Source organism: Aotus nancymaae, unplaced genomic scaffold, assembly GCF_030222135.1.
Source record: "Aotus nancymaae isolate 86718 unplaced genomic scaffold, 86718_ANA_hifiasm-v0.15.2.pri h1tg000053l, whole genome shotgun sequence".
Classification (NCBI taxonomy): Eukaryota; Metazoa; Chordata; class Mammalia; order Primates; family Aotidae; genus Aotus; species Aotus nancymaae.
Window position 1 is genome coordinate 11,039,752 of NW_026988467.1, and position 20,253 is coordinate 11,060,004.

The 20,253-nt window shown below is 41.9% G+C and overlaps 1 protein-coding gene and 1 long non-coding RNA gene across 5 annotated transcripts in view; both read left to right on the plus strand.

Annotated features, from left to right (window-relative positions):
• The window catches only part of PRDM2 (PR/SET domain 2), a 109,803-nt gene that overhangs the window by 51,613 nt on the left and 37,937 nt on the right, over positions 1–20,253 (plus strand). For all 4 annotated transcript variants that reach the window (XM_012439935.2, XM_012439937.2, XM_012439936.3 and 1 more), the window contains 2 exons: positions 8,708–8,818; positions 14,051–18,458. In XM_012439935.2, the coding sequence (XP_012295358.2) occupies positions 8,708–8,818; positions 14,051–18,458 (4,519 nt within the window). The remainder of the gene's footprint in view (positions 1–8,707; positions 8,819–14,050; positions 18,459–20,253) is intronic.
• LOC135269428 (uncharacterized) lies at positions 2,306–5,104 on the plus strand. The gene is made up of 2 exons (XR_010337723.1): positions 2,306–4,223; positions 5,044–5,104. It is a non-coding gene; the product is annotated as an uncharacterized LOC135269428 (long non-coding RNA).

Genomic DNA, 20,253 nt, shown 5'->3' on the forward strand with positions numbered 1-20,253 from the left:
GGGTATAATAAGCAAGTGCAGTGAATAAGAAAAAGAATATGGGGTTTGTGGCTGTTTGGAAAGAGGAAACATTAATTTTTTGTTTGAAGTGATGTGTTGCATAGAATTGAAAGATATCTACCAAAAGGTTAACAGGGGTAATTTGAATGCTAAGCATTTTTGGCTCTTTAATAATATCTGTGCTATTTTTAATCCTTTGAAAGTCTTTATAACTGTGTATCCATTGTGGATTTGATATTGCTGGGAATTTTGGCGTTTTTTTGAATGCTTTTTCTGAGTTGAATACATGAAAAATCATGTATTCTTTTTTTTTGCATAATACAAACAAGTGCTTATCTGAGAAAATACAATCAGATAGAAATATCATACCCTTATCAATACCCTCTCACTGGGAGCCACCTGCCAAAATCTGAATGAATGTATATTCTCTTGATTTTCCTTAAGTTTATCTCTGTGGATACATCGTAGCCTGATTTTATTAATTAGTCATATGGCTTGACCATTGTTCTTATGGGCATTTCTGTAACCTAAATGTGAAGAATGAATTTTGAATATTTTCATTGTATCTTGTTTCATTTTTATGTCAGATTTTTACTTCTTGAAAATATTTTAAAACTTGATGTAGTTAATTCATCAGGATGCAGTATTGTAAAATTTGCCGTAGGCTTTGAATGGGGGAAACATGACTTTCTTTGCTGAGTTCTTGAGGGTCCCCTCTGTTTTCAGGGTTGCCAGGCACTGGAAACACACCTCCTCTACAACAGCACCCACTTTGTTTTTTTTTGGTCACAGGGGGCTGAGTCCATAACTTGAGTTAGGTTCTTTATTTTGTAGTTGCCTCTTCACTATTTATATGTAAGGTTTTCAGATTTTACGTACATTTTTCAGGCTACTAAAAAAACATGAGAAGGAAGCCTAGAAATTAATTATAAAGTAGAACAGGTCAGCAGCTTGTTTATATGTCATTACTTTCCTAAATAATTTTGTTCATGCCTCAACAGTTTTTGAGGCTCCAAAGAATGTAAGGAAACTTAATGCTTTCTTATCTTGAATTTGGTAAAGTTTATTTGGGAAGCCCTTTCTAAGATTTGGAATTATCTAGTCAAAACCACTGAAAGCCTTTTTCTGACAGCATAAAAGCCTGGACTCCTTTCCGACGGATCTTTGCTGTTCTCCCCTCAGCCTGACATTTGGAAGAGTTAGGGGAGCCTGCAGCCTCTACAGCTGCGGAGGCTGTGCAGCAGCCCCCTGGCAGGAAGCAAGCATTTCAGGAATTTATACTGTGATCTGCAGAACTGCAAAATCTAGAACTTTTCCATTGTTTCTGTTGGAAGCAAAACCTAGAGTTGTGTTTTAATACCATGAGCTACTTAAAACCAGAGAGGTTTTATTTTTATAATTTGCCTCCAGGATTACAGATAGTTCTTGGTGAATTTAACTGCAGAAAAGGATGGGAAATTATGCCAAAAGAGCTTAACAGAATTTTTACTGTCAGATAAGTTTCAAAATTATTTTCAGTGAAAAAGGCATCTATAGAAGAATGCATGGCATGTTACTTTTATAAATACTAACTGTTGCAACATCTTACTACTTCAGATCTGTGGGGCTTGCTTTGCCACTGATTGCTCCTTGACCAGTTGTAACAGCCACTTGTGATCCTCTGATAACCGTACCCCCCTGCTGACATCTCTGAAAGCCTTTCTGGTTGAGGTACACTGATGTCACCATCAGTCCTTCTGCCCGGGTTTCCCGTTTCTTTTGTTAATGACATTTGATGACTTCCAGAGTACCAAGTCATTCTCTTACATTAAAGCATGCATTCAGAATTTTGAAATGAATTGTTAATTACTTATGGAAAACTTAGCTTTATGTATCCATTTCCAGCTTCTCTCTTCCTCTATGTCACCCCAACGGCAGAATGTTAAACTCACATAGGCAGCAGAACTGAGGTCTAATTCCAGTTGACCTTGACCATCTCACACATAGCATCACCTGGTCCATTCTTAAGATAACAACTCTGCTGTTATCCATCGATTCCCCTTCCTTACCAACACAATCTATTGCAGATTTTGATTTTTAAAAATTTTATAGGAGTAATTTAACATGTACTTTATACTTCTCCCAGTTAAGCCTTTTCATCTTGCTTTGAGAACTCTAATCTCCAAACCAGATGTATCCTGAGTGGTTCTAGTGCCACAGCTGGCCTGCTTTCACAGAAGACACCTTGGACTTTCAACAATTTGGAAGGCTGTATATTATAATGCCTTATTCATACTTAACCTGAAGTGCAGGTAACAGAGGCGACCTTCATGGCTCTTTTTGCTCTAGAGTGTTCTGGTTCTTCTCTCAGCTTTGAGCATATTGAGTTCAGCATCTACCCTGTTCTCTAGGGTCTGTGCCCTCAGCTTAGCTGTATGCTTTGGTCAAAGCCTTTCTTCAGCCTAGTGTGAAAGCATGGTTCCAGTCTTCAGCTTTCCTAAGAAGGGCCTTCTTATCTAGGGGCAGGAAGAAGAGGAAGACTGTAAAAGAGTGAGATTCTAGATGGTAGTGTCATAAGTCTGGGAGGAGGAACTCTGAATGAAAGAAATACCAAGTTGTCAGATGTGAAGGAGAAACGTGGGGCAAATAAAGCCTGAAGAACTGTTGGGTTTTGTAATTATGGTATCAGTGGTAACCATGGGAATTGGATTCCTGTAGAGTAGAGAGGGTGGAAGTTTAGGTGCAAGGATGAAGGACTGACGTAGGGCAGAGGAACTAGAGGCAGCAGGCACAACCCACCTTGGTGAGGTGGTATCAGTCCTGTTAGAAAGCCTGTGTCCTCGATGACCTTTCATGGTACAACTGTGGAAATCTCCCAGTCGGAGTCTTGTCTGATTTGGAATCAACTGTGTATCTGAGTAAGATGGTGAGCTCCCCAAATGAAGATCGGATGGACCTAGCTTCTGTGTATAGATATTTAATTCTGATTTTATCCTTCAGAGTTGGATAGCTCCCCAGTGAGGAGGCAGCACATGTAGAGTTACATGGAGTCTTAAATTTAATTCATTTAAATCACCAAATGCATGAGCCTTCACTGTTGTAATGAATTTTTAATGTAACTTGAGCAAGTCTCCCAGAATTTTGCACTCTCTCTACTGCCTGAACATTTTAAAGTGAAACATTATTCTCTAGAATTTCCTGGTGTGTCTATCCAGTTTATTAGGATAGTAGAACATAGTCCAGACCTAGGTTAAATTTTTCATGTGATGCTTTAGGCAATTTTGATTTTGTAACTCATATCCCAGGCATCAGCAGTATAATGCTGTCTTAGAAAATAGTTGTTATGGTTGTTGAATGTCTTTGTATGGTAGATATTTCACTAGAAAATCCAATTTTATTGATATTATTCAGTGATGCATCATGCTTGTTCAGATCAGGGCTCTGTGCTGTTGACTGTTACTTGTTTCTGGCACAACATAAAATAGAAATAAAAAAATACATTCCAATTTGATTGTTGCTTTAAAAAAAAAAGGTATAAATGCAATTTAAGTCTTTGTTTTGTTTTTTGAGACGATCTCTGTCGCCCAGGCTGGAGTGCAGTGGCACTACCATGGCTCACTGCAGCCTCGACCTTCTGGGCTCAGTTAATCCTTCCACCTCAGCCTCCCAAGTAGTTGGCACCACAGGCATATGTCACTACGCTCAGCTAAAAAATTTTTTTTTTTGTAGAGATGGGAGTCTCCCTATGTTGCCCAGGCTGGTCTTGAGTCCCCAGGCTCAAGCAGTCTGCCTATCTTGGCCTCCCAAAATGCTAGGATTATAGGCATGAGCCATTGTGCCTGGCCAGTGCAAGTCTTTATGCAACTTTTTTCACTTGCCCTTGAAACCAGTGAAATAATGGATGTAAAGTGCTTTGTAAAGTAAGGTATGCTGCTGGATGCCATGACTCACACCTGTAATCCCAACACTTAGAGAGGCCGAGGCAAGAGGATTGCTTGAGCCCAGGAGTTCAAGACCAGCTTGGGCAACGTAGCGAGATCTTGTCTCTACAAAAAAGAAACACAATTAGCCAGATGTGGTGGCACATGCCTGTAGTTTCAGCTACCCGGGAGGCTGAGGCAGGAGGATCACCTGAGCCCAGGAGGTCAAGGCTGCAGAGAACCAAGATCACGCCATCGCACTCTAGACCGGGTGACAGAGTAAGACACAGAGTGAGATTCTGTCTCAAAAAAAAAAAGAATGAGGTATGCATATTAACTTATTACTGATATTAAGAAGTAACTGTAAGAGAAAGATCATTTTTAATATTTTGTTTTTGAGTTTTCTTTTTCTTTCTTTCTTTTTTTGAGACAGAGTTTCACTCTTGTTGTCCAGGCTGGAGTACAGTGGGGTGATCTCGGCTCACTGCAGCCTCTGCCTCCTGGGCTCAAGTGATTCTCCTGCCTCAGCCTCCTCAGTAGCTGGGATTACAGGCACCCTCCACCATGGCTGGCTAATTTTTGTATTTTTAGTAGAGATGGGGTTTCACCATGTTGGCCAGGCTGGTCTTGAACTCCTGACTTCAGGTGATCCACCTGTCTCGGCCTCCCAAAGTGCTGGAATTACCGGTGTGAGCCACCACTCCCGGCCCTTGAGTTTTCATTCTGGCTCTACAGCGAATGTAGTTGTGTGACCTTGGGTAGGTTATTTCACATCTCTGCTCTTTGGATGTCTCCCCTGTAAAGTGATTTATGCATTGGGACTTTAGGGGCTTCTAGCAAAATGGATCCATTAAGTGGTAGGGGCATCAGTTTTACATTAAGGGCACAGTACAGGCCCAAAAATGAATATACTACATTGGTGTTATTCTCATCAACTAAGTACACAGTTAAACATTATTTTTGGTACATGAGCACCTTGATGCAGTAGATAACTGCTGTTTTCCTTCTGTTGCATTCAATTTCTCATCTTGATGTATTCATTTCTTTTCCTCATGTTCATAGTGTTGTCCTGTCCCTCTATTCTTCCTTGTCATCATTTCCATTTCACCTTCCTTGTGTTCATTCCTCTGTCTTTCTTGTCTAGACCAAGCGGAGCAGCCAGCTGGCAGTAGCGCCCTGTAGGACCCCCAGGACCTGATGGTAAGTGCACTTGTGTGCTTGCCAGGCTCCCAGCGGCTCCTGCTCCTCTGCCTCACAGAGAGAAGCTCACAAATTTCCTTCTCCCCTTTGTAAATGTCCTTATGGGTTTGGTTTGTTTTTTCCTTTAATTTGATGACACATAGGACAGAAATCAGGTGTCAGAAGAAACCAGTACTGGTTTAAGGAAATGTAGCAGGTTCCACTACCTGTTGTTTCAATATTTGGCAGCTGTGAGAGACACTAAGCATGTGTGTGTGTGGGCAGGACCCCTGGTTTGACCTTCTGTTTTGCCATAGAATGATTAGTCCCTCTCTGGCCCTGGCCTTCAGTTTCTTTCATAAAATTGCAGGCAGGAAAGGTGATCTTGATAGTCCCTTCATCTCTAGTCTAAGGCCCTCACGACAAGAAGTAACCTGACAGGTGGTTCTCCTAAAGACTGAGATCATTGTTTCAGGTGTCAGATAATCTCAATTCCATGGATGAATGGTAGAATCATGATAGACCTAATTTCCATGATAAACTAAGTCTGTCAGTGCTCACCAAATTTAGTTTGGTGGTATTGCTCCATTTTTAAAATTGTCTTATTAGTGTTTTTCAAGTACTTTTTCTAATTTTTAATAAGTTTATGGACTATTGAGTTGCATATGTCTTTAGTGACCCAGAAATGCATTGGTCTAGCCCAGTGGTTCTTAACCTGTGGAAATCTCCCCAGGGGACATCTGGCCATGTCTAGAGACTTTGGATTGTTACAGTTAGAAGGGGCTGCCACTGGCATGTAGTAAATAGAGGCTGTAGGTGCTGTTAAACATCTCCCATTGCATCGGACAGCCTACCGCACAGCCAAGGATTATCTGGTCCACATGTCATTTGCGCTGCAGTTGAGGCGCTTAGATACCTCATAGTGGTCTGTGGCAGGATACCCTCCTTAGTCCTCTGATAGAATCCAGGAGATATACCTACTGCAAGTGGCTTCTCTTCACAGTGGATTAGGTTTCCAGGGTCATGACTTTTAAAGAGGACACCCAGGGAGAGAAAAGGGAGTTCTCACTGATAAGGTTTTGGTGGCCCAAAAAAGGACATTTGACATTTAGTGTTAGCTAGGTACTCTAATATTCTTTTAGGTAGAGAATAAAACTTAAAATAGCACTGTACCTTTTAGACAGTTATGTGATTTCATTTTGAGTGCATCTTAATGGTATTAGGATTGTACTTTGTTTTGTTAAGATATAAATCTAGACATTTTACTTATCTAATATTCTATTTACATATAGAACAGTGTATTTTGCTTTTATATGACCTATAGACTGGGTTTATATAGCGCTTGGGAGGCTGTAGAAAAATCTTTGCATTTCTTTTGCAAGTGATTGTATTACAACAAACTGACATCGGTTTTTCTGTTAAATTTTATAATGTGACCCTTCTTTAAATGTGTATAACGTTTATGCAAGGAGTGAAGGTTTAGATTACACCTCTCCATTTTAATTTATTTTAAAAGCTCATGCTAAGTACTAAGTAAATGACCGGTAAGAAAAGGCCACATTCCTTGGCCTGTTTGGGGTACATGAGGTGGTATGTCTTATAAAAATGTCATTGTTTGGATTCGGGGAAAAACTTTCTGAATATGATTTTTGAATCAAGCGTCTGTGGGCTACACTAGGAACTCTCTCTTCCCATGGTAATAAAAGAAGCCATGGATTTCCTCAGACATCAGCTGCAGCACTAGAAAAGTTATATAGGTCGATAGTAATTTATATTTGCATTATGTGCATGGGTGGACGATAAGCATTTTGTTTGCTATCAGTAATCTAATACGGGCTGAGCATTACATACAGAAAGAACGATCTTTTGTGATAAGCATTGAGAAAACTGGTTGAAAGGAGGTAGAATCCAAATTCCTTTAAACAAAACTGGATCCCTGAAGAACCTTTGTCATTATCTGATTTAGACAAAGTGCTGTTAAGTTGATACAGGGAGAAAGAATTGTAAGAGGAGGTTATGCCTGTGGAAAGGTGCTTAGATGTTTGCGCCCCTTTTGGAGGGGATTGGCTTACAGTTCTTCACCTGGAGACACGTGTTAGTCATCTCCATGCAGATCCTTCACGCTTGTTCCCACCAGAATGTGGTTCCAGTGAAGTGTGTGCTTGTTTCTTGAGTTCTATTTTAAGTGCCTTTGGAAATGAATGGATAGACAAACTATCAGGAATTTATTTGTTCAGACAAACCCTTATAAATGTAGTGGCAAAAAAAAAAATCTGATTTCTTATGGGCTGAAGAATTAGGTGTTTAAAATGCTATTTTAGAATTTGCTTTTTAAGACTGACAAGCAAAATGACTTTATTAAGTTTATATCTCTTAAATCTTTATCAAAATCTGATGTTTTTTAAGGATTCGTTTTTGCTCTGCATTGTACTTGATGTTTCTACTTTTAATTTAGATGTTTTCAATGATGCTATTTTATGTCTCTGACCTCATTTTTATCTAGTTTACATTTTTAGCTAATTATGCTTCCCTGTAGAGATTCTCTGTTATGGAGAATATAACTTTACATGTTTACAGCAGCTTTAAGTAGTTTCTAGTTTCATTTTACTAATGCAGAGATAAAAGGTGTCAGAGGCTTGTAGTTCTGGAAGCTGGGGAAGTTGTTGTGGGGAGAGCAGTGGAGAAAAAGGAGTGTTCAAGGAAGAATAGGGATCTGTCTGGCTCCAAAGACTGAAACGCCACTTTCCAGGAAAGTGGAAATCTGGTAATTAAAAAATGGAAAAGAAAGGTTACAAATTCTGGTTAAATCCTAAAGAAACTGGGCTTCTGATTTCTTTAGTATTATTACTCCTATGGATAATTATTTCTTATCTTCATGACTTTAGTTCGTTGTTCCAGCTTATCAGAACTATGCTACATTTTAATCTTACCTTCTAAAAGTGTGGTATCACTTGGAATGCAGTCAGTGTTTCTGAATTCCATCCTCTGAATTGTTAATGAAAAATTGACCTGTGCTGGACCTACAGTCAGATCCCTCAGGGCTCTCAAGAATGCCATGCTGGTGGACAGTGAATTATTCATAATTACTCTGCATTTTGTATTTGAGCCATTGTGAGTGTGTATCTTTTGTAATTCAGCAGAATCTCTGCGTCTCTTGTTTTGCTTCCAACAATTATGGGTAATCATGTCTTAGCTAAAGGGGCCCCATGTTACACCATAATCTTTTTCTCTAATATGCTTCTTACAAACAGCCCGTCCCTGTTAGCTGTGTGGTATTGAAATTCAGTACTATTGCTAATTTTCCTTTGACATCAATAGTAACTTTTTGAGAATACATTACCTCATAATTTGATAGTCATTATAGCTATGAAGGGAACGTCATAGCTATAATGCCCAAGATTGTCAAAAATACAAGATTGATGGGTTTCTTTCTTTTCCTCTCTGTCATCGTTTACATAGTATTTATAGTCATTTATTCCTTTCTTTAGGAATCCAAAGTGGTAATTGCCTAGGAATATATAGTGTGCTTGATTGGATTAATAATTGTCTTCTTCAAGAATTCAGAATGATAACACATGAGTGAATGAGTGAATGAATGAATGAATAAATAAATACAAATTGTATTTCAGGGAAGAAAAAATCCCAGGAAAATAAAAACAAAGGAAACAAAATCCAAGACGTACAACTGAAGACAAGTGAGCCAGATTTCACCTCTGCAAATATGAGAGATTCTGTAGAAGGTAAGCTTGTGATATTGGCCTGGTCTGAATTGGGGTATGTATGTATGTACCCAGTGAATTTAACTTTGTATCTCCTTGTATTGTCCTTCTGAGAATCATTTAGGATCTGTACACAGGTTAAACAGCAAAAAAACTGCCTAAATTTAATATGGTAAACCGAGCCTTCTATATTCTACCTTCCCTTCAAACAATTATGAAAGACTTTTCTTCTTAAAAATGAACTTATCCGCTCGTTAAAATAAAATGAGACCAAATGTGGTGGCTCACGCCTGTAATTCCAGCACATTGGGAGACTGAGCCAGAAGGATCTCTTGAGACCAGGAGTTTGAGACCAGCCTGGGCAACATAGACCCTGTTTCTATAAAATAAAAATAAAAAAATTCACTGAGATGGTAGCACGTGCCTATAGTCCTAGCTGCTTGACGGGCTGACGTGGGAGGATCACTGGTGCCCAGGAGGTTGAGGCTGCATAAACCTCCCTTTATGTTCAAAACTCGAAATCCCATCAATGCACTCCAGCCTGGGTGACAGAGTGAGACTCTGTCTCTTAAAAAAATAATAATGATAATAAATGAAACCTACTACATGATTGCATTTATAGCATAAAGTTTAAAACCCTCAAAAAGTGATAGCAAGGACATGAGGAGGCTCCTGGGGTGCTTGTTGTGTTCTATTACTGATCTGTGGAATGGTCACACGAGGGTATATATATTTAGTGAGAATTTTAGCCTGCTATATACTTAACTATTTGTATACTTTAATACATGTATGTTTTATACTTCAAATTAAGCATTTACTTAAAATATCAAAGGTCTTTGATTTTTGTATAACAGAATGAAAAGTGTACAGAATGAAGTGTGTTTCTGTTTTTTGTTAGAATTTAAATTCTTATCTTCTCTCTTCGTGTTTCTCCCCTTAAAATTTTCTCCTTTATAGTCCCTCTGATGATTAATATTCTAGGCCTACCATGGTGTAAGAATCTAACTGAGAGGCATGGATTGAAAGTCAATCAGAGAGACAGCTTGCCCTGTGCTCATTGCAGTTGGGCCAGCATATTGAGACTGTTGGGACAGAAGGGAAGGAGGTGTGTCTTAATTTGCCATGGGCAAATTTTTGCAGGTTGGAGCTTACTGGAGTTGTTTATAGTGACCCAAATAGGCAAATTTCAGAAGACAGGTTTGTGACTCTTTCAAGAAATATTTGTAGAGAAAAATAACCAAAATATTTTGGATGCCTTTCATAACCATTTTTAAGCACTGTTTGTGATGATAACATTCGTAAAAGATTATAATTTTCTGTGCCATTTTATGAAGCAAGAATAGACAAGTTCATTTCCCAGAGTCTAAACTAAGTTCTGCCTCTTCATTGCAGATCTGCTGAGACTTTTTTTTGAACAATAAAAATTTCTGAGGAACCTTACTACCTTTGGTGACAGAATTAAAAAAACAAATCTAACAATTGCCTACTCCCCTTCAGTAATTCGAGACAATTATTTTTTTCCTGATACAACATCAGGTCCCATGAAAAATGACACTTGCTCTTTACCCCCCAGTATGTGGCACAGCTGGTCAAAGTGGGGTCGCAGGCCTCCCCTGAATGTTCCGCATTGTCCTCAGCAAATGGTCTATATAATGAGCAAACAGTTCAGACTCTTCTTTGTGTTCCCAACCCTCCTTTATGTTGAAAACTCAACAGACCACATCAAGTGTGTGGACCCACTCTGGCATGGGCCATAGTCGTTAATGGAGCTGTGCACACTTAGGTTTGTATTACTTTGGACAGTTCTAAATCTGAGATTGTTTACCAGTCATGGGGAAAGACATTTTTTCCCCATCAAAAGAAGCCACAGATTTTAACCGAAAGTGAAGTCTATAAAGAAATTTCTGAACCTTAGGGTTGTATTTTCTGTTGTCTCATTTCAGCTTTTGTTTGGCAGTATTGTGGATCTCTGTTGAAAATGTATTTGAAAAGAGAGGTAGCTCCTAATCTGAAATACGTTACTACCATCTAACGACTGGTTTCCCAGTTTGTGGAAAGCTCATGGAATTTATGAAATTAGTCTGGTGGGAGAGAAGACTGTGTCTGTTTAGAAACAGAAACCTCATTGCTAGTAAATGTAGCAGCAGATGGGAAAAAGTAAGGCTGATATTTCTGGGAAACAGCAAGGGGGCTAGGACTGAATAAGTGAGCTTTTATGAGTAATACTTGGCATTGACCTATTCCCCATGTCCAGTAGCAGGCCTTTCGGATCTTAAGGGTCTGGCTGCTCTTTTCTGCCTCCACTGCTCCTTCCCCTTTCCTTCTTAGCACAGCAGCCAGCATCTCCATTCTAATTCCGCTCTTCAGTCTTGCTCCTCAGCCTCCAGTGATGTTCTTCCCTCATCCCTTCACCCACCCTGCAGCCGAGTCTCCCAGATGGCACTCTCCTGCTTTCAAATACCTTCAGTGGCTCCCCACTGTCCCCAGATAAGTCCGTGTTAATTTACAGTGTTCGGTGTGTTTTGATACTTCCCTGCTTGCTTTTCCTCTTCTGTCCTTGATTCTTGTATCCTTCAGGTTCAGCCTGAAGAGGCCTTTCCTGATTAATCAAGCCCATGTGAGATGCTTCCGTACCATACTTCCATAAGCAAAAGCATTAATTTTTTATAGTGTTGTTTGTGTGTGGCTTCTGTTAAAGTGAAGCTCTTGTATGTATAAGGATCTTGACAGTCTTGTTTACCTAGTTCTGGCAGATTGTGAGTGCTAAGTCAGTATCTGCTAGTGATTGGGGGAACAGCCAGGTAATATAGTCTGGAGAAGTCACAATAGCTCTGCCTCCTCCATGGAGCCTTTCCTAACTCTCCTAATGCCTGCAGTAGATGGGCCCAATTCTACAGTGCAGCAAGTGAGACTGTCGAAGCAGCAGCATTGGGGACCATTCCTACTAGCAGGAAACCACGATTATAGTTTCTGTCTTTAAGAATCTCCTGTTGTCCCTGTGTTTTCTTCCAGTCTCTACTCCCATTTCTTTTTCTTTACAGGTAAAGTTGAAAGAGTTGCTAACAGGCTCCCTGTCTCTTCTGCCTCCTTCCATTCTCTTAGGAACTCTGTTAGGCATTTGTCCCCACTACTCCACTTGCTGTTACAATCACCAGACCTCTGCCTTGGCAGATGGAATGTTCCATTCTCAGTCCTCATCTTATCCAACCCATCAGGAGTTCTGGACACAGCTGGTCACTTCCTCCTTGAAGCAATTTCCTTACTTGACTGAAGGGCCACCCCTCTCTTGGTTCTCCAGATACCTCACTGGCCTTTCTTCCCGCCTCAGTTTTGGAGTCATCTGGGACACAGTCCTCTCATTCCTGTTGTCTGCGTTCACTTGCCAGGTGACCTCATCCAGTCCAGTGCTCTAAATACCTTCTCTGTCCTTCTCTAGAAATTGCTTTGAAATTTCTAGGCCAGCCTCTTTCTTGAGTTCCAGATTCATATAAAGCTGTCTACTTAATAAATTCACTTGGATGTCTATAGTCAGGTACCTTAAAAGTTCAGCATGTCCAAAGTAAACTCTTAGTTTCCCCACGACACACACATGTACACAGACCACAGTTGCTTCTCTTGTGATCTTCAGCATTTCATTAGCCAGGATTATTGCAGTTGCATGAATCTTCCTTGTTTCTTCTCTCTCACCACGGCCAATCAGCAGGCGCATTGTCAGTTTCATCACCAGAATATATCCAGAGCACTTGTAATCCTGTCCTACTGCCACCCCTGTGCCACCATCCTGCCTCTCCTGGAGGATGCAGTGGGCCCCCTCTTGTCCATCTGCCTCCACCCTTGTCACCTAGGGTTCACTATCTTCCTTGTAGTCACCAGAGTGATTCTCTTGACAACAAGTCAGATTGTATATTTCTGTTAGGTCTTGCTGGTAGCTCCCTGTTTCACTCAGAGTAAAAGCCAGCAGCCTCCAGGGTCTTGTGTGAGCAGGTCCCTATTTACATCTCTAGTCTCATCTCCTCCCCTTATTTTTCCCAACTTCCCCACCTTGCCTTACTGACGTCTTTGCTGTTCTTTGAACACATCTAGTATGTTCTTTTTTTTTTTTTTTTCTTTTGAGATGGAGTTTCACTCTTGTTACCCAGGCTGGAGTGCAATGGCGCAATCTCGGCTCACCGCAACCTCCACCTCCTGAGTTCAGGCAATTCTCCTGCCTCAGCCTCCTGAGTAGCTGGGATTACAGGCACGCGCCACCATGCCCAGCTAATTTTTTGTATTTTTAGTAGAGACGGGGTTTCACCATGTTGACCAGGATGGTCTCGATCTCTTGACCTCGTGATCCACCTGCCTCAGCCTCCCAAAGTGCTGGGATTACAGGCGTGAGCCACCGCGCCCGGCCCTCTAGTATGTTCTTAACCCAGCACTTATGCATTTTGCAGGTTCCTCTATCCAGTAGGGCTCCTCCCCCGCAATATTTGCATGCCTCCTTTTCCTCAGGTCTGTCCTCCACTGTCACCTTGTAAGCAAGTCCTTCCCTGACCACCTTCTACCAAACACCACAGGTGGGCTAGGCCTAGAGACTGCGAAGTGACTGCAGATTCCCATTCCCTTTAGTGTGGTGCTCCTGAGTTCTTAATAACTTGGCTAGGCTTAGAAGAGATGATCTCTAAAGATTGTCTAGCTTGAAAAACTGTGATTACACGATTCTGGAAAGTGTTCTAGCTTCTGAATATAACATTTTAATTAAGAAGGAGAGAGGATCATTTACTCCAGACAGACTTCCAAGGATCTAACCTGGTGATATGTCTAGTAATGAACTTTTTTTCAGTTTAGAATCATGAGAAATTAGAATTTACAACTACTTTCCTAAAATGTAGTATTGGCTACTCCAACACAATTTTAAACACTGCATTTTCTGTAAACAGAGTTGTATGTATGTGCAACTAAACACAAAATCCCAGCTCCTCGTGGACATCCTTGTCTTTTGCGTTCGTGTGTGTATCCTCACTCCCTGGGATATTGCCTGGTGTGTAGCTGGTACTCTGTAAATACTTGTTGAATGAATAGCTGAATGAAATGGATTCATATCACGTCTAACTCTATCAATGAAGTATATAAAGTAGAAGTAACTTACTGTTCATCATAATCTCCCTTATGTTTTAGGTGGTAAGAGAAATAACTTGAATCATACAAATTGTTCACCAAGTAGCTGGTTTCCCAGGCTTCACTTCCATGCTTCTGCTTCCATGTGCTTTCTAGGTCCTAAAGAAGAGGAAGAGAAGCCTGCGGCCTCAGCACTTGAGCAGCCGGCCATCCTCCAGGAAGTGGCCAGTCAGGAGGTGCCTCCAGAACTAGCAACCCCTGCCCATGCCTGGGAGCCACAGCCAGAACGAGACGAGCGATTAGAAGCAGCAGACTGTGAGGTGAATGATTTGGGGGAAGAGGAGGAGGAGGAAGAGGAGGATGAAGAAGAAGAAGAAGATGATGATGATGAGTTGGAAGAAGAGGGGGAAGAAGAAGCCAGCATGCCAAATGAAAGTTCTGTGAAAGAGCCAGAAATACGGTGTGATGAGAAGCCGGAAGATTTATTAGAGGAACCAAAAACGATTTCAGAAGAAACTCTCGAAGACTCCTCAGAGGTAACATCTGCCCCGCAAATCCCCAGAACTAAAGAAGAGGCCAATGGTGATGTATTTGAAGCATTTATGTTTCCGTGTCAGCATTGTGAAAGGAAGTTTACAACCAAACAAGGGCTTGAGCGTCACATGCATATCCATATATCCACGGTCAATCATGCTTTCAAATGCAAGTACTGTGGAAAAGCCTTTGGCACACAGATTAACCGGCGGCGGCACGAGCGGCGCCACGAAGCAGGGTTAAAGCGGAAACCCAGCCTAACACTACAGCCGTCAGAGGACCTGGCTGATGGCAAAGCACCTGGAGAAAACGTTGCTTCAAAAGATGAATCGAGTCCTCCCAATCTTGGGCAAGACTGTCTGATTATAAATTCAGAGAAGCCTTCCCAAGACACAGTAAATTCTTCTGTTGTAGAAGAGAATGGGGAAGTTAAAGAACTTCATCCGTGCAAATATTGTAAAAAGGTTTTTGGAACTCATACTAATATGAGACGGCATCAGCGTAGAGTTCACGAACGCCATCTGATTCCCAAAGGTGTACGGCGAAAAGGAGGCCTTGAAGAGCCCCAGCCTCCAGCAGAACAGGCCCAGGCCACCCAGAATGTCTATGTACCAAGCACAGAGCCAGAGGAGGAAGGCGAAGCCGATGATGTGTACATCATGGACATTTCTAGCAATATCTCTGAAAACTTAAATTACTATATTGATGGTAAAATTCAGACTAATAACAGCACTAGTAACTGTGATGTGATTGAGATGGAGTCCACTTCGGCAGATTTGTATGGTATAAATTGTCTGCTCACTCCAGTTACAGTGGAAATTACTCAAAATATAAAGACCACACAGGTCTCTGTAACAGAAGATCTTCCTAAAGAACCTTCAGGCAGCACAAATAATGAGGCCAAGAAGCGGAGAACCGCGAGTCCGCCTGCACTGCCCAAAATTAAGGCTGAAACAGATTCTGACCCCATGGTCCCCTCCTGCTCCTTAAGTCTTCCTCTTAGCATATCAACAACGGAGGCAGTGTCTTTCCATAAAGAGAAAAGTGTTTATTTGTCATCAAAGCTCAAGCAACTTCTTCAGACTCAAGACAAACTAACTCCTCCTGCGGGTATTTCAGCAACTGAAATAGCTAAATTAGGTCCTGTTTGTGTGTCTGCTCCTGCATCAATGTTGCCTGTGACCTCAAGTAGGTTTAAGAGGCGGACCAGCTCTCCTCCCAGTTCTCCACAGCACAGCCCTGCCCTTCGTGACTTTGGAAAGCCAAATGATGGGAAAGCAGTGTGGACCGATGCAGTTCTGACTTCCAAAAAATCCAAATTAGAAAGTCATAGTGACTCACCAGCATGGAGTTTGTCTGGGAGAGATGAGAGAGAAACTGTGAGCCCTCCATGCTTTGATGAATATAAAATGTCTAAAGAGTGGACAGCCAGTTCTGCTTTTAGCAGTGTGTGCAACCAGCAGCCATTGGATTTATCCAGTGGTGTCAAACAGAAGGCTGAGGGTACAGGCAAGACTCTGGTCCAGTGGGAATCTGTCTTAGATCTCAGTGTGCATAAAAAACCTTGTAGTGACTCTGAAGGCAAGGAATTCAAAGAAAATCATGCAGTGCAGCCTACTTGTAGTGCTGTAAAGAAAAAGAAACCAACCACTTGCATGCTACAGAAGGTTCTTCTCAATGAATATAATGGCATCGATTTACCTGTAGAAAACCCTGCAGATGTGACTAGGAGCCCAAGTCCTTGTAAATCCCTAGAAGCTCAGCCAGATCCTGACCTTGGTCCGGACTCTGGTTTCCCTGCCCCTACTGTTGAGTCCCCACCTGATGTTTGTCCTTCATCACCTGCCCTGCAGACACCTTCACTTTCTTCTGGTCGGCTGCCTCCTCTCTTGATTCCCACAGATCCCTCCTCCCCTCCACCCTGTCCCCCAGTATTAACTGTTGCCACTCCGCCCCCTCCCCTCCTTCCTACTGTACCTCTTCCAGCCCCCTCTTCCAGCGCATCTCCACATCCATGCCCCTCTCCACTCTCAAATGCCACCGCACAGTCCCCACTTCCAATTCTGTCCCCAACAGTGTCCCCCTCTCCCTCTCCCATTCCTCCCGTGGAGCCTCTGACATCTGCTGCCTCACCCGGGCCTCCAACGCTTTCTTCTTCCTCCTCTTCATCTTCCTCCTCCTCTTCATTCTCTTCTTCATCTTCCTCCTCTTCTCCTTCTCCACCTCCTCTCTCCGCGATATCATCTGTTGTTTCCTCTGGTGATAATCTGGAGGCTTCTCTCCCCATGATGTCTTTCAAACAGGAGGAATTGGAGAATGAAGGTCTGAAACCCAGGGAAGAGCCCCAGTCTGCTGCTGAACAGGATGTTGTTGTTCAGGAAACATTCAACAAAAACTTTGTTTGCAATGTCTGTGAATCACCTTTTCTTTCCATTAAAGATCTAACCAAACATTTATCTATTCATGCTGAAGAATGGCCCCTCAAATGTGAATTTTGTGTGCAGCTTTTTAAGGATAAAACGGACTTGTCAGAACATCGCTTTTTGCTTCACGGAGTTGGGAATATCTTTGTGTGTTCTGTTTGTAAAAAAGAATTTGCTTTCTTGTGCAATTTGCAGCAGCACCAGCGAGATCTCCACCCAGATAAGGTGTGCACACATCATGAGTTTGAAAGTGGGACTCTGAGGCCCCAAAACTTTACAGATCCCAGCAAAGCCCATGTAGAGCATATGCAGAGCTTGCCAGAAGATCCTTTAGAAACTTCTAAAGAGGAAGAGGAGTTAAACGATTCCTCTGAAGAGCTTTACACGACTATAAAAATAATGGCTTCTGGAATAAAGACGAAAGATCCAGATGTTCGACTGGGCCTCAATCAGCATTACCCAAGCTTTAAACCACCTCCATTTCAGTACCATCACCGAAACCCCATGGGGATTGGTGTGACGGCCACAAATTTCACTACACACAATATTCCACAGACTTTTACTACTGCCATCCGCTGCACAAAGTGTGGAAAAGGTGTTGACAACATGCCTGAGCTGCACAAACATATCCTGGCGTGTGCTTCTGCAAGTGACAAGAAGAGGTATACGCCTAAGAAAAATCCGGTACCGTTAAAACAAACTGTGCAACCCAAAAATGGTGTGGTGATTTTAGATAACTCTGGGAAAAACGCCTTCCGACGAATGGGACAGCCCAAAAGGCTAAACTTTAGTGTTGAGCTCAGCAAAATGTCGTCGAATAAACTCAAATTAAATGCATTGAAGAAAAAAAATCAGCTTGTACAGAAAGCAATCCTTCAGAAAAACAAATCTGCAAAGCAGAAGGCTGACTTGAAAAATGCTTGTGAGTCATCCTCTCACATCTGCCCTTACTGTAATCGAGAGTTCACTTACATTGGAAGCCTGAATAAACACGCTGCTTTCAGCTGTCCCAAAAAACCCCTTTCTCCTCCCAAAAAAAAAGTTTCTCATTCATCTAAGAAAGGTGGGCACTCATCACCTGCAGGTAGTGACAAAAACAACAGCAACCACCGCAGACGGACAGCGGATGCAGAGATTAAAATGCAAAGCATGCAGACTCCTTTGGGCAAGACCAGAGCCCGCAGCTCAGGCCCCACCCAAGTCCCGCTCCCTTCCTCATCCTTCAGGTCCAAGCAGAATGTCAAGTTTGCAGCTTCGGTGAAATCCAAAAAACCAAGCTCCTCCTCTTTAAGGAACTCCAGCCCGGTAAGAATGGCCAAAATAACTCATGTTGAGGGGAAAAAACCCAAAGCTGTGGCCAAGAGTCATTCTGCTCAGCTTTCCAGCAAAACATCGCGGAGCCTGCACGTGAGGGTACAGAAAAGCAAAGCTGTTTTACAAAGCAAATCAGCCTTGGCGAGTAAGAAAAGAACAGACCGGTTCAATATAAAATCTAGAGAGCGGAGTGGGGGGCCAGTCACCCGAAGCCTTCAGCTGGCAGCTGCTGCTGACTCGAGTGAGAGCAAGAGAGAGGACGGCAGCGCCAAGCAGGAGCTGAAGGACTTCAGGTAAGCTCAGGAGCTGGTGGGAGGGAAGGACCAGGAAGGTGACAGTATCCTTGCCTATGGGTGTTTTTTGGTTTCTTGTTGCTTTTTTTTTTCTTTTCCTGTAAAATTTTGACCTAAACACCTAAAGGAAATAGCTGTTGCATAAGTTATAGGCATGAAGGGTCACAGCTTTGGATGCCTTAGAGATGAATAAATAGTTTTAATTTCAGACTTAGGACTGACAAAGTGGTGCCACTTCTTTAATGTGGTCAGGTGTATTTGAATTTAAAACTATAGAAAAGCTCTCAAAAGTACTCTGTAAGAAAAGATGAAATCCTCTCAAACTTCCTTCATATCTTGGATAATAGCTCAGTGTCATGTGTCTTATTTCCTGATCATAGATCATTTCTTAGGTTAAGATGGGTCACTAAGTTCATTAGAAAACCATGTTACAGTCTAGTTTAATATTTCTGTGACTTCAACATAGATCTAGTACCTGAGACTTTCTTTCATTGCCAATGTTGAAATTTTAACAATTTAGGCCAGGCGCGGTGGCTTATGCCTATAGTCCCAGCACTTTGGGAGGCCGAGGCGGGTGGATCACCTGAGGTCAGGAGTTCAAGACCAGCCTGGCCAACGTGGCGAAACCTCGTCTCTTAAAAAAAAAAAAATATATATATATATATATATATATATAATTTATTGCATTGGTAAAAACAAAACATAGTCCTTTAAAAGGCCTTATGCCCTGTTCCCCACCTCCTGAGCTCAGCCATAGGACAGTAAACAAGTCAGGTTCTGGATGGGAGGCAGAGTAGGAGAGACGTGCTGGGAACTCTGGACAAGACCCTTGTGGCTTTTTCAGGCCTGTGCGATACCCAGCCTCATTTGTCAGTGCCTTTGTGTCCCTGGTCATGATGGAAGGATTCGTCCTAGATTTGAAGTGACCTTACTGCTTTATTGCATGTGCTTCCTATGTTAAGAACTGTTCTCAGTGACAGATGAAGAGAGGTGGCAGTGGTAAATTTGTTATATTGGATTCTCACTTTCTCCTTTGTCCAAAGTGGATGTGCGTTCTTGGAATTCTTGCTATTTCTGAATAATGCCTATAGGTCAGTCTCGTGTGAAATTACTCTTATCAGATAGCGTTTCTACAGAATACTTTTAAATCCTGTCTTTTCAGAGTATGCCACCTGACCTGACTCTAGGCTTCCACAGCTATAACTTTGGTGTCTGAAAATTCTCTGGTGTTTTAAGCAAGCAGAATTAGGGATAAGTGTGGGCGTGACTGCCATTTTGGAGAGGTCATGAGGACACAGGGGTGCCATTAGCCCTGCATAATTAATCAGGTAGAATTTTTAATGCTGGCTTGCCTTAAATCACAGCTAAAGAGAGAAGACTCATTAGCCAAGGCTGATTTGAATGATTTACTGTAGGATTAATGGTTCAGATTTTTAGAAAGCTACTTCATAAATGTTTTAAATATTTAGTTGCTATAGGTCTGACCAATGATCAGTCTCTGGCCACGGCACATGCATAGGCAGCATCTTGGAGGTTAGTGCTGGTGAAAATAAGCACCTATGTTATCAGCTGTCAAACCTGCTTGCCTTTAGTAATTGAATTGTGCACCTGTTTGCACTTAGTCTGTGTTCTGGAGGTGCTGCACCAACAGGACATGATCAAATTGAGTCCTTTACAAGTTGCTTATGTCTTCAGCAACCACAATATGCCTTCATTTTCACAGATTGTACTATAAAACGCCTCCCAGGTGGTTGATGCTTCAGGATGTACTACTGTTTCTATCCCTTTTTGTCTT